Source organism: Diplotaxodon limnothrissa, linkage group LG19, assembly GCF_057381915.1.
Source record: "Diplotaxodon limnothrissa isolate DT_005_m linkage group LG19, D_limnothrissa_male_GT1.1, whole genome shotgun sequence".
Classification (NCBI taxonomy): Eukaryota; Metazoa; Chordata; class Actinopteri; order Cichliformes; family Cichlidae; genus Diplotaxodon; species Diplotaxodon limnothrissa.
Genome location: NC_140614.1, coordinates 2,033,971 through 2,048,584, shown reverse-complemented (window position 1 = coordinate 2,048,584; position 14,614 = coordinate 2,033,971). Strand labels below are relative to the sequence as shown.

The 14,614-nt window shown below is 46.2% G+C and overlaps 1 protein-coding gene across 1 annotated transcript in view; it reads left to right on the top strand.

The window, feature by feature from the left end:
- Window positions 1-14,614, top strand: part of baz1a (bromodomain adjacent to zinc finger domain, 1A) — a 43,038-nt gene that overhangs the window by 16,855 nt on the left and 11,569 nt on the right. The window contains exons 9-22 of the mRNA XM_085342523.1: window positions 1,123-1,261; window positions 3,494-3,625; window positions 4,291-4,611; window positions 4,724-4,889; window positions 5,818-5,925; window positions 6,233-6,294; window positions 6,378-6,475; window positions 7,125-7,369; window positions 7,488-7,672; window positions 7,769-7,899; window positions 7,976-8,118; window positions 8,227-8,378; window positions 8,559-8,630; window positions 8,758-8,840. Coding sequence (XP_085198649.1) covers window positions 1,123-1,261; window positions 3,494-3,625; window positions 4,291-4,611; window positions 4,724-4,889; window positions 5,818-5,925; window positions 6,233-6,294; window positions 6,378-6,475; window positions 7,125-7,369; window positions 7,488-7,672; window positions 7,769-7,899; window positions 7,976-8,118; window positions 8,227-8,378; window positions 8,559-8,630; window positions 8,758-8,840 — 2,037 coding nt within the window. The remainder of the gene's footprint in view (window positions 1-1,122; window positions 1,262-3,493; window positions 3,626-4,290; window positions 4,612-4,723; window positions 4,890-5,817; window positions 5,926-6,232; window positions 6,295-6,377; window positions 6,476-7,124; window positions 7,370-7,487; window positions 7,673-7,768; window positions 7,900-7,975; window positions 8,119-8,226; window positions 8,379-8,558; window positions 8,631-8,757; window positions 8,841-14,614) is intronic.

Below are 14,614 nucleotides of genomic sequence, written 5' to 3'. Positions count from 1 at the left end.
ACCTCCTCCTCGCTTCGAGCCTCCGCTGTCTCACCGTCACCTTTTTTCTTCTTTTCTGTCCTTGACCTCTGCATCCCCGATGTGTTTTCCTCCAAATTTCAGCTGGTACTTCTGCGGGCCTGGCCAGCGAGCCGGCCGGCATCAGGGCGATCAGCTGATCTCTGGAGTAAACAGTCCGTGCGTGTAGGAGATGTGCCGCGGTCCCGTTCCATGATAAAAGTAACAGTTCCACGGCCACCAGAAGAACAAAAACTCTCTCAATCCACATGATTGAGTAAGACATAGAAAACGGAGGAAAATACAAGTCAGAAAAAAAAAGAATACGTAAGAAAAAAGAGCTAAACTAAGAGAAAAGCAGGAGCGACTGTAACAGGCTGCACGCTGGTTGGCGCATGCGCACAAAAATAATATGCCTGCATTTATCCATGCACTGTCATCTTTACATGAGAGAGTGACTCAGTAGTGCCTGTTGTTGTCTGAGGAGCCGTGAGACAAGCTTTTAGAAGGAGCTTGGTCTAATGTAAATCAGAGGACGGTGTCTGTTGTAGTCTGTGCCCTCCTGTCTGTGGTGACGTGGCACTGAAGTCAGTATAGGTCACTGCTACAGAAGCATTAATCAAGTTTCAGTTGTTTCATTTTGTAAACACTGAGTCAGTTCAGTTTTATTTCTGCAGCGCCAAATCATAACAACAGTCACCTCAAGGTGCTTTATATTGTAAGGCAGACCCTACAATAATACATACAGAACCCAACAATCACAAGACTCCTTATGAACAAGCACCTGGTGACAGTGGGAAGGAAAAACTCCCTTTTAACAGGAAGAAACCAGAACCAGGCTCATTGAGGGGCGGGGCCATAATGCTTTATCTATAAAGCCCACATGGTTTTTTGGACACCACCTAGACAGACAGCAATTTAAGGAGAACATGTGACTAAACATGTGACTCCTGGTCTAATTGGGGAGGGGACCAGAGAAGACCAGAGTCCCACATTGTTTTGGCAAAGTTACACACTGATTGATTTTAATGACCTCTGATTGACATAGCCGTGTCACGGGTGTCATTACTGCTGACGTGGTTTATAATTTTACTGAATGTGTTCCTCTTTTGCTTCTCCCACCAGGAGCTGCCAAGGCCAATTCCAGTGAAAACCCGGCTTCCAGCAGAGCTCTTTGGAGATGCTCTGATGGTTCTGGAGTTCCTGCAGGCCTTTGGTGAGGCCTTTGACCTGAAGGATGAGTTCCCTGATGGGGTCTCTCTGGGTGAGAATACTTCTACATGCTCTTTGCAGTTGATGGCAGAATTATTCTTCCAGTGAAAGGTTCACAAATGCTTCAGCAGAGCCATGAATTTTCTACATAGCATTTCTAAACATGCTAGATTTCTTTATAAAGAATAAATTATTTCTATATGCACACCATTTAAAAATACAAGATTCCTGAAAAACTGTCCTTTTTATTGTGTTTTAACCAGAGATGGGCAGTAACGCTACTGTAATCAGATTACTTTTTCAAGTAACGAGTAAAGTAAGGGATTACTATTGCAAAAACGGTAATTAGATTATCGTTACTTTCCCGTAGGAATGCTGCGTTACTGCGTTACTAAAACCGTGATTTTTTGCGAGAATGTCTCATGACAGTGACGTAAGCGAGTGCGACGTTGGTGACAACAGCTGTGTGCAGATCAACAGTGGATCATATATCGAGTGCAGAGAGAGTATGAGCGTGCAGCGTTTAAAGCGTGGAAGTACTGACCTTACTTTGAGTTTGATTCCATAAAAAGTGACAAAAACATTAGTGTCCGCTGTGCGTGGGAAGAAAACTTCTTTTTACAGCGAAAAAACCCTAAACTTCCAAACAAGCACCGAGTAGCTACGACGTAATGGGAAACTCACAGAGAAACTCGCGGATTCTTCCACTGACTGCGGCACACCTGCACCAGGGTAAACCTCCGCCTACCCCACTCCTGCTTTACAGGTGAAAATTATTTATTTTCTGCTGTGTTTTACTTGCATCTATTTAAAACAGTGAGTGTAAACACACAAAAAAATTATTTTATGTGCTGGAATCTGCAGAAAATAGGTTTAAATGTTAAACTAATTTCTTCCAGTCAGAGAATGTTGCAGATAATTAAATTTTTGCTTGATGCATAAAGTTAAAAGATTAAAACTAATAAAACAAGTTTTAAAAAGAGACTTTTCCATTTGATTACATTTTGTATGATGGATTATGCAGAAAAGGTAGAATTGGGCTGAAAGATCTATCACTTTATCACCTCTTCAGGTTGTAAATCGTGTTTTTAAAAAGTAACTAAGTAACTAATTACTTTTGAAAATGAGTAATCAGTTAAGTAACGGGATTATTTTTTTGGGGAAGTAATCAGTAATTAATTACTGATTACTTTTTTCAAGTAACTTGACCAACACTGGTTTTAACTTGGTAATGCTCAAAGCTTAAACTTAGGGGTTATCCCCCAATTTACCCAAAGTACAGAAACTCTGACAGGGGTTTGACGTGTTATTTGGAAAGCAGCATATCAAAAACATCCTAATCAGGCTGGATTTAAGAGTCGCTCACAAAGCAGGAAATTGATATACATCTAGTCAAGGTGGGGGGAATCATGACGACAGGAGAAAACCTTCAGCTGTCAGCGGCAAAACTGGGTCTGGGTCATTGCTTTGTCTTCAGAGGTGACAGTACATACATCGCTTCTGGTAAAGAAATGCCTCCTTTGAAATCCTGTGGGCTGAACATGCTGCATCTGTTATCCAGCAACAAGGATGCTCGTCGCCATCAGTGGGCTAATCGTTTTGATTCTGGTAGTTTTCAGTTTCAGTGAAATGTTATTGTTTCTATGTTCAAAGTACAATAACCAACCCAACTAAAACGAATGTTTCTAAAATCTGTGTTACTGTTCTGTTTAACAACATTTCCAGTGTGTCCTCGTCTGTACTCTGCTCCCAGACTGGTTACGTGTGATGCTGGGCTGTTTTGTGGCTAAAGTGATATGTAGATAAAGGAGGTTCTAATTATAGATGCTTCACCCGTTGCCTGCTGGTGGTGGTCAGAGGGCCCGGTGGCGCCAGTGTCCGGCAGCCTCGCCTCTGTCAGTGCGCCCCAGGGTGGCTGTGGTTACAATGTAGCTGCCATCACCAGTGTGTGAATGACTGGATGTGTAAAGTGCTTTGGGGTCCTTAGGGACTAGTAAAGTGCTATACAAATACAGGCCATTTATAATCTGCTGCCTTTTCTTTCATTTTCTTTTCTTCTATGTAAAGTCCATCAGACTTTTTGCAGAACAGACAAATTCTTTTCTTTAACTTATTTAGAACTTCTACAGTTTTGTTACTCAGTCATTGGTAGAAGGGACTTTGATTTCAAATACCTATATCAAAGTGAAACACTGAGTTAGTTCTAACGTACAGAGATGCAGGACCTTTATTGTTCAGTTTTCCAGTTTTCTGACTGCGATGTTTGACTGCTGTCTCCTTACAGAGGTTCTGGAGGAGGCTCTGGTGGGTTCTGATCCTGAGGGTCCTCTGTGTGAGCTGCTGTTTTTCTTCCTGACAGCCATCTTTCAGGCTCTAGATGAGGAGCAGGAAGAGGTAGCTGCAGACCAGGTTGAAGGTCAGACACACTTGCTGTCTTTGTTAGCAGTACACTACAGGAAACTGACAAACACAAGAAAAACCTTACACCCACAAGCTGTCCCAGTATCTGAATCTGATCATTTTCTCTATGAGCTGTGTTCAAGTCCCAGTGTAACATGGGGACACCGGGCCTTCCACTGTGTACCTGTTTGTTTGTTTACTGTAAATAAAGTGGACACTTGTACACACAGACAGGTGTTTGAAAGAGAAAATGATCAGATTCATGAAGCTGAACTTAAATGTGTGTAAATGATCGATATTTCTTCAGGTTTGGGCATATGTATGGAAATAGTTTTACATTTGAAAATGTGTTACACATGCCGATCGTATCGTAAACATTTGCATCACAGCAAAATTCTCTCCACACTTAAAAGAGGGGAAGAATGTGAGCCCCCGAAAACTTCCCAACTGTTAAGCTGTGTTGAGTTTTATTGTCTGTAATTGGTCGATTCAGTCAGGATGTGAAACAGAAAAGGGGAAATTTAAAATTTTCCTCCCTTTTATTAAATTTTGCACTTGAGGAACATGCACACTTTTCACGTTTTTGAATGGTGAGACTTTTCAGCGGTCCTGTTCAGTTCTATGCATGTGTGCACAGTCTGTGTCATGTGTCTTTTGTTCTTACTATGCATGTGCCTTCAGACCTGACAGACGCTCTGGATGACGATTCTGACCCCACGTGTTCGGCTCTGAGTGCTATCGCCTCATTGGCTGCAGCTTGGCCTCAGCTGCATCAGGGCTGCAGTCTGAAGCAGCTCGACCTAGACAGCTGCACGCTGTCTGAAATCCTGCGCCTGCACATTTTGGCATCTGGTGCTGACTGTAACCACGGGAATGCAAAGTTCCGCTACCAGAAGCAAGGCGGGTTCACCGTAATGGACGACCCTTGTGTGGAGCTGCGACTGGCAGATCCAGCGCTGCTGAAGAAGCTGTCATCCACGGCAGTGTATGACCTCACCCCAGGTCAGATACCATCTGCTTTGTGTTCAAGAGTCAGCGAATATGTAACAGATCAGATAATGATACAGTGATAGTGCTGTGTGCACGTTTCATCAGTCAGCATTGCTGTCTACAGGGGAAAAGCTGAGGATCCTGCAGGCTTTGGTGGGGAAGGTGCTGACATTGGCGTCCAGCAGAGACTTGATTGAAGACTGTGTGGAGGAGCAGCGAGCGGCGAGGCACGAACTGAGGGAGATTAGAGCTGAGCAGCACCGTAGGGAGAGGGAGGAGGCTGCACATAGGTATATGCACACGGGCGGGCACAGTTTACCAACAAATACACACAACTCGGCTGAAGAGTGAAGGTTATCTATCGGGCAGTGTAGATTTGTCAATATTGAAATCAATGTTCAGTCACCAGAACTGGTTAACAGACTGGTTCAGGCTTCTGTGCTGCAGTGTTTACGGGACCCAGTTCCTTCATAGTCTGTCCTACAGATGAGGACAAATAACCACCCGCCTGTGAAACCCTGTCAAATTTTGTAGTTTTGTTTTTTCTGTCATGAAAACGTTTCACCTCTCTCAAACGGTGGAGAGTCCCAGGCATTAAAACCCCCTCGAGGGTCGTTGACCCATTGATCATCTGCCTCATCACATGAGCCAAGGTGTGAAAAAAAGAGTGGCCACTAGAGGTTTGGGGTCAAACCACTGTGTGACCTTGCCTCATCCTTTCATGTGGCCTATTGAGGACATCTGACACTGAAGCCATGAGTTGAGCAAGGGCGGCGTGTCCAAATAGAGCTCACGTTAAGGGCTGTTCACATCACGAGACCAAAGATAAACGAGGTCCCATTTCTCTGAAATGATTCGAGCTGTTGAAAAGACACATTCGGAGGGTCGTCACGAGCTTGCACAGAGATGTAAGCACAATATGGAGCCGCCAAAAAGAAGGAGATCAGCAGATCGGGAGCACATTAAAAGCAATGCAGTGCATAAGTTAATGTAATTTGTTACATTGTCAACTGTGGCAAAAAAATAACAAACCACTTTGAGCCTTCAAAAACATTATACATCATGTACAATAGTTAAAAGAACCCGTATGTAATGAGAAGGATGTACAAAGGTACTCCTATATAGTGTGCTCACAATGCAGACATGCAGGGACACATGACCGTATATACAAAAGTCAAAGCTTGAACATGACCGGTTTAACCTGCTGTGTACTTCCAGGGTTCGTCTCCGTAAGGAGGAGAAGATGAGAGAGCAGGAGCAGAGGATGAGGGCGAAAGAGGAGAAGATGAAGGAACAGGAGCTCAAGGGACGACTTCAGACCAATGGGTACGCAGGGAACTGCAGACATTCGTAACTTTAGTGAACTGCCTCCTTCAGTAACTGGGAAGTGCAAAGTCATTTTATTCTGCCTGAAACGTTCAGACTTAAGATAAACAGCTGGCTTTCACATGTCGGTTACAGTCTTGGTAAAAACCAAGTAAAAGGGCATCTTTACCACGAGTGTATGACACTCCATCAGTCGTGTTAGCAATACTTAGGTCAATATTATAAAATCTTTGATTTTATTTGCCTTCCTACTGGTTTTCATTGAGTCTCTGACAGATATCAGAACGTTCTTGTATTTGTTCTGCAGTGACTCGTGTACAGAACATCACACTGGAAATGAAGAGGAGCAGAGCAGCAAGATAATGAAAGGTGAAAAAGACAACAAGAAGAAGCAGGAAGAACGATAACGTTTGTGAATGTCTGAAGTCAGATGTGTTTGTTCTGTCTTCCAGCCAAAGGAAACCAGAAAGAACAGCAGCAGCAGACGGCGTCTGACCTGAAACCTCCCACCAGCCTGACGGCAGAGGAGCTGGAGAGAGAGCAGGAGAAGGTCAGAAACAGACGCTGGTTATTAGTCTCTCTGTCAGGGAGTCGGGAACAGTTCTGCTGTTCACACTGTCATCGATACAAAGAGAGAGCATGTACGCACAGCACTGTCATACAGCAGCTATATCAGTCACCAACACTTCAGTGTTCTTTGAACATCCTAGTTCTTGTTGTCGTCTGATCTGAACGGGCTTTTAATTAAAGCCTTCTGCCAAAGTCCAGGCGTTTGAAACTGCTTTTAAAACCAGCGTTTTTTCCCCCTGTAGCAATCAGAATTATAAGTGGATGATTTACCGTTCCACTTGATTGTCTTAGTTTATTCAGTCTTTATTTTTTTTTTTTTTTTAAGTTATTACAATCAGAACAAACACAACCGGGGCACAGGAAGCAGAAAGAACAAGCAGAAAGAAAACAACACAGCAGGGAAACCATGGCAACAACCACACAACAGTAAATAATAAATACTGAATGGTACTGAGGCGTGTGTGTGTGTGTGTGTGTGTGTGTGTGTGTGTGTGTGTGTGAACATGTCTGTATTCATAAAGCACTTTTTGTTTTTCGTGGCGTCTTCTTCAGCCAACTTTCTTAGTGAGAATGACAAAAGCCTAAAAAGCAGAAGAATTCAGTTTGATCCAGCTCTGTCGTCACTGCAGGTCAGAGAGCTGCAGGAACGCATCCAGAAAGCTGCAGCCTGCACCTGCCTGTTGCCTTTGGGTAGAGATCGTCTGTATCGCCGATACTGGCTGTTCCCTTCAGCCTCCGCCCTTTTTGTGGAGGCAGACCACTTCGGCCTGACCGAGGACATGCTGCAGCCTAGCCCAAAACCTGACCAGGACACAAGCACCACCAAGGTGGAGAAAGGAGAGGAAATGGCCAAGGATAAAGCAGCTAGTACAGGGTAGGTAACATTTTATACTGGGAGTGAACCAGTTAGTTTTACACACATAACACAGCTTTCTGATGGTGACGTGACTAAAAAGTGCCGCCTCAAATCCCGCCCCGCTCCACATCTGCAGCCCACCAATCAACCAGTCCAACCAGTGGTCCTTCTACAGTTCACTGGAGGAGGTTGATCATCTAATCGAGGCTCTGAATCCTCGAGGTCACCGAGAGAGCAGCCTGAAGGAGGCGCTGCTGCAGGAGAGACAGAGGCTGCAGCACCTGCTGAAGAGCTGTGACAGAAACAAATACGAGCACACAGGTAAGAGAGCCTGAGCCTAAATACATGGGTGGACATTAGGACTACAAATATTATTCAGATGCAGGTAGTAATCACTCACACCTTTTCTTTACCCAGAGGATCAAGAGTCATCCCAGGCACTCCCAGAATGCACTGCTGCAGCTGAGTCTATGATGGAGGTGAGACTCAGAGAGCTTCTGCTGGATATTGAGGACCGGATCCACCAGGGAACTCTGGGAACTCTGAAGGTGAGAGTTCCTGCTGACGATGGTAAAGGATGGGTATCCTAAGCCACAGCTGACTCATCTCTCTTTTGATGTTCAGGTGATGGATAGACAGGTATGGCGCTTGGCGTTAGAAGCTGGAAATTATGAGCTGCTCGCTTCTGATGGCAGAGAGAACACGGGGATGAACGGAAGAGTGGAGGCCATGGAGGTGGACTCTGCCCACCTGAGAGCCAGAGACAGGTGCGTAGTTTGGCCATGATGATCCAGTGTCCAAATCAGGGTTTCAGTCTTCGTGCGTTCAAAGCTGAACGTTCCTGTGTGCGGTGTAAACAGCTGCTTATTCTTCAGGCTTCAGGAGGTGAAGTCTGACAGCTCTGCAGCGTATGGGTCCAGCGGCAGTGGAACTCCTCAGGTGGTCAGCAACTCTGTACGAATCCTGGCTCAGGCTCTTACCAACATTGAGCAAGGCATCGAGAGACGCTTCCTCAAAGCTCCGCTCGGTGAGTTTCTTTACATGATCGCATGTAAATGGTGTGTGAGAGTGAAGGTGACTGCCTGACAGAAGAGCAGGAAAGGGCAAAATGTTGGTGGCACCAAAACTATTAGAGCTACATGTTTAAATGTACTAAACCTTTCCACTTATGTTTACCGCATAACAACTGCCTCTTTCACATCTGCAGCTGATGAAGACTCAAAGAAGGACCATAAGATGAAGAACAAAAAGAAGAAAGATGAGGACCAAGCCAGTGATGGTATGACTGTCTTCTAATAATATTATCATCTGGTTGATATTCTACATTTCTCAGTAGAGCCGGGTTTCTATTTTAAAAATAAAAATCACTGTGGTCTTACCTGTGTGTGTCTGTGTGTGTGTGTCAGATGGCAGCGACTGTGGTAGAGTCAGTAAAACGGTGTTGGAGCGATGGAGGGAATCTCTGCAGTCCTGCTCCAGCCTGTCTCAGGTCAGATTATTACATATCCCATCTCAGTTATGTTCACTGCGTTTATTTTATCTTAATGAAAATCTGTTTATGGTCATGCAAGTTCTTCTTCCACCCCAGATATGTTTATTGAGCTGTTCACATGTTTGTATGACAGAGTGGAATTTACAGAATCAGTAATTGTTTTTTTTATGCAACACTATGTGATACAACAGCCTCCCACACACACAGTCCCAGCTGTCCAGCTAGTCTGTCTTAATGAGAAGCCTAAAAACTACCTGCTGGTTACAGCTGCAGAAATGTAGAGCTGGGTACCCAAACTCTACTGAAGGAGGAGAGTCTGTCACTAAGAGTATGTTGTGTTCAATCCAGATGTAATGCATTTGCAACATCATCATAAGCCAGAGCTTTAAGGGAGTTGTGTCTCTTTCCTTCCAACGAGTGAGAATAAGCTTCTTTGCAAAAATAATACAGTAGGATATAAAACATGGCTTTGCACTGTCTATCCCCACAGCATCATTAAAAATGCCCAGAATAGTTGTCAGTGGATCAGAGCTCAGCTGCACGCGAAGAATTTGACACATTGAATCAAAGATGTCTGCCCCTTGGGACAAAAAGGTTTCTTCAGCTGGAGAGCATTTCTCACAGGAGAAAATTAACCTTCCTCTTTAAAAGTGTAGATGTAGAGCATTGAATTGAGTCAAGCACTGTCTTGCATCATAAGAGCATTTATGGATATTCTCCAAAACCTTTTCCCAGTGAATATCAGTGATTGTAATACCTAATCCCTCTTCTCATTTAGTTAAAGGACGAGTTCACAGGGCTCACTGACATTAGGCTCTGATAGATGCAAGAACGTTGGGTTACTTAACATAATCCCTGGTTCTTTGATAACAGAGTGAGGTGTTTCACTATGGGAATCGCCTTGGCGTGACCAACTACGGAAGCTCCAATGCCACCACGTCTGTCTATGACAGACCTGTCGAGCCGTGCTCAGGGCTCCGCCCCCTCATTCTAACACGGCCGACCAGCTCCTCCTAACTCATTCCAAGTAGATTTCTTTCCGTGCCTAAGCAAGGAGGGAAGTGTTGGTGAAACACCTCACTCTGTTATCAAAGAACCAGGGATTACGTTAAGTAACCCAACGTTCTTTTTCTAACTTCGCTCGGTGTTTCACTATGGGAGACATGGCCCACTCCCAGATTGCGCCAGCTCCCGAAGCTACTCTCCAGTGCTACTCAAGGATCTCAGGTCGAACCTGAGGCACCAGAATCCAGCACTGCCTGAGCCAGGGATGACTGTGCAACATCCAGCCGATAAAACCGGACAAACGTGTGCGGCGTAGCCCAGCTTGCTGCCGCACAAATATCCTGGACTGATACACCTCTGAACAAAGCCCAGGATGTGGCCACACCCCTAGTGGAGTGAGCTTGGAGTCCCGGGGGGTCCTGCGAGCCCTTACAGCTATAAGCCAGAGCTATGGCCTCTACAATCCAATGAGCTAGCCTCTGGCGTGATACGGGCCTGCCCTTGTGAGGTGAGGCCCAGGAAACAAACAGCTGATCCAACTTCCTGAATCCAGCTGTTCTGTCAACATAAGTCCCCAAGGCCCGGACAGGGCACAAAGTGTTCAGCCTCTGCTCCCTCTCGGAAGAGAATGGAGGGGGGTGAAAAGCTAGGAGCTCTACTGTAGGGCACCTGTATGATGTTTCCAACACTTTAGGGACAAAGGCTGGGTTGAACCTCAGGTGTGCTTTAGTGAGTCCCGGGGCCAACTGTAGACAAGAGGGGTGAATAGACAGAGCCTGTAATTCACTAACTCGCTTGGCTGTGGTTAGAGCCAACAGCAGAGTGGTTTTAAGAGAGAGAAACTTCAACCCCCACTGAGGATGTCTAAAACGACTGACGGATCCCATAAAGGGACCAGTGGTCTAGAAACTGGGAGCGTTCGACGCACCCCTCTCATGAAGCGACATACAAGGGGGTGCTGCCCGGCAGGTTTATCACCAAACCCCATGTGGCAGGCTGAAATAGCTGCTAAATAGACCTTTATGGTGGAAAAAGCTTTCCTTTTGTCCAGCAAGTCTTGAAGAAAACACAACAGCGCCACCACTGAACACTGAAAAGGGATAATCTGCTTTTCATGGCACCACTTTTCAAAAACACGCCGTTTACTGCTGTAAATGGAACGAGTGGAGGAGGCTCTGGCATTCTGAATGGTTTCAATAACCTTCGGAGGCATGCCTGCTGCCTTCAAATTCCACCTTTCACGGGCCAGGCCCAGAGAGCAACCTGGTCTGGATAGGGATGGTATATCTCCCCCCCGCAGAAGGTCCCTGCGGATGGGGAGTGGCCATGGCTCGTCCACCAGAAGCTGGATGATTTCTGCTATCCAGTGTTTGGATGGCCACCGTGGAGCTATCAAAATCAGTGACAGCCCCTGATCCCTCACTCTGATCAGTGTTGGGGAGATCAGGCTGAGGGGAGGGAAAGCATACAGCAGAGTTTTTGGCCATGAATGGGCCAGCGCATCTGCGTCTGACAGGGAGAAAAACAGAGGGCACGGTGTGTTTTCTCACGAGGCGAAGAGATCTACGGCAGCCTGGCCGTATCTCTGCCAAATCTGCTCCATCACCTGTGGGTGAAGCCTCCATTCTCCGAACAGTGGATTTCCTCTGGACAGGAGGTCCGCCCCCCTGTTCAGAATTCCTGGCACGTGAGTTGCCCGAAGGGAGAGGAGCCGAGTGCTGCTCCACACAATTATTTCCCTGGCTAACCTGTGTAGCTGCCGGGAACGGGTGCCGCCCTGGCGGTTGATATAAGCAACAACAGTGGAGTTGTCTGTTTTCACTAAAACATGTTGACCCCGGAGATACGGCAGAAAATGCCGTAAGGCTAGGAGCACCGCGCGGAGCTCCAGCACATTTATGTGATTCAGAGTGAGTCTCTGTGACCAAACGCCATTCACTGCTCTGCCCATCATAGTCGCACCCCAGCCTGACAGGGATGCATCTGTGGTCAGCGTCACCCTGGATGATACTCCCCCGAGAGGTACCAGCAAGAGCTGTCGGGCTCCTCCAAGGCCGGAGAGCTGCGATACACGGCTGCGTTATTTTTACACCACGACTGAGATGTCGGCGAGGGCACAGCTGCAGAGAAGCGACCCACCGCTGAAAGTCTCTCATCATAAGCAGCCCCAAATGTACCACCGATATCACCGAGGCCATGGAGGCGCAGACAGAGTCGGAACCGCACGACTTTCCCCAGCTGAAAACGGGAAAGACAGTGAGTGAAGGATGCGATCCTCCGCTCTGAAAGTGCGATAAGAGATGGAGTCTATTCTGAGCCCCAGATACTCTGTAAACTGTGCGGGTTCCAAGTGGCTCTTTTCCAGGTTGATTGTGATTCACACGAGGTGGTAGGTGATTTGCTACCACCTCGGAGTCTTTTATCGCCTGCTCGTGCGATCGTGAGCATATTAGATAATCGCCGATGTAAAAGAATATTCTGATTAGGGCTGCCACAAACGATTATTTTGATAGTCGACTAGTCACCGATTATTTATGCGATTAGTCGACTAATCAGATCATCATCCACTGGACGTAAAACTACAGCTTATTGCACCAGCAGCATCTGCTCTTATATAACTATCATTAGCTTACAGCTTTAAGTGTTTAAGGTGCTAACTAAAAATAAAGACAAGATGATAGTTTATTCAATTTTAATGAAATTTGCAGATTGTTTCGGTGAAGTTTAATGAACTCCTTGCTATCTAAAATATAACAGGACACTGGAGTAAATTCTCCAGCATCTCACACTTTTGATAATCAGCTGTCTGCTTGACGTTTATTCAGCTGTGTAAAAACTATAACTTTAATCTCAGACAAACCGATTTACTCAGGAACAAATAAAATACAAAAAAAAAAAAAGCCAAACAATAACATTTTTAATTTATCTAAGTGACTCATATATATTTAACCTGAGTAGCGAAAGACGGTGGTGGGTTAGAAAACAATTTGCCGGGAGTCCGGTGTTCTCACCGCGCTAGTGACCTAGCCCCCGGCTAGCTATCGAGCTGGTGGGTAACAGACGTCTCCGAAAACGTCGGAGCGCTTTTGAAAATATGCGGTGTCCTGATAAACTGAGCAGATATTTGAGGTTTACACAGCTACATTCTCGCCTGAAAATATGTTAAACGTTTATTTTCTGACCCAGAAAGAATAATAAGAGTAATATTAAAACTAACTAGCTGCCGCCATTGTTGGAAACTAAGCTGGGCCGCGCTATGATTTCTGGGACACAGCTGCTTCTTCTTCTTCTTCTTCGGGGTTTAACGGCAGCTGGCATCCTTGTACATGCAGTGCTGCCATCTTCTGTTTCAGTCCGTTATTACACTCTTAAATCCTGCTACTTATTCCTGCGTCTTTTGGGATCTTACAAAGCTTCAAACGACGCGTCAACTATTAAATCAGTCGTCGACGATTTTGATAGTCGACGTAATCGTGACTAGTCGACAAATCGTGGCAGCCCTAATTCTGATGCCGCCGTTCCTTAACGGAGGCAGCGCTGCCTCCACACATTTGCTGAACACCCTTGGGGCTAAGGATAGCCCGAATGGGATAGTTTGAAACTCGTACGCTACGCTCTGATAAGCGAATGTGAGATATTTCCTGTGTGGAGGATAAATGGCGATGTGAAAAAATGCGTCTGATAGGTCGATTGTAACAAACCAATCGCCTGTGTGAATTGAGCGACAAAGCGTCTTGTGTGTGAGCATTCTGAACGTGTACTTTCTCAAATGCTTGTTTAACACACGCAGATCCAGAATAGGATGGAGTGACGTTCCGTCCTTTTTCGGGATGAGGAAATAGCGGGAGTAAAAGCCCTGCTGAGCTTCTTCGCTCGGAACCGCACTGATCGCCTGTTTGTGTAACAGGGAGGATATTTCCTCCTCCAGCACATTCGCTGAATCGCGACTGGCCACAGAAGCTAACACTCCGCCGAATCTCGGTGGTTTTACCGCAAACTGTAGTCTGTAACCATGGGAAATGGTTGACGAGACCCAGGGATGAACTGCGCATGCGCGCCACCGCTCCGGCCGCGCTGCGAGCGGGCCTCTGAAGAAGCGGTAGCGTGACGTCACCCCTGTCTCCCGGAAGGAGTTGGGGTCTCCCCCTCGGGAAGAGCGTGAGCTCCCCCCGCTGGGAACAAAGACAAATGGCAGTGACTTTCTTGTGTTTTTATTTTTGAAACTGGGGTCACATTCTGCCCTTGGCAAACTGCCTGGCTGCAGAAATGCACGTTTTATTTCTTTTGTTACCCCCAAACCACAGTGAAGTGTCTGGTGACTCTGGGCAGTGCTTGGTGACACAGAAGGAATGCTTGGTGACACTGCGCCATTTGTCCACAAGTCTGTCCTCCCTGAACTGGAGGAGGAGACTGAGAGGGTGCTCCTGGTGAACTGGAAACTTCCAGAGACCCTGAACCTTGGAGTGATTTGGTTACCCCTTCTAACACCTTCCTTCTCTTTGGGGGATAAGAGAGGGGTGACACAGAATGCTGCATGTGTGCTTGGCTGACCACTTCTTTTTCCCCTCTCTGGGGTGTGACGGCTTGTTCTTTGCAGCAGCTGCTGAAAAGGAATGCTTGCCCCAAGGTCTTTGGTTCTCTACCTTGGCCTGGTGGGCACCCTGCTGGTCTCCTGCTCCTCTCTGCATTCTGACCCCACTCTGTCTCCCTCTCACAGCTGCTGCTGTTGCGGCAAAGCCAGCTCTTGGCACCTGCTGGGGCTGAGA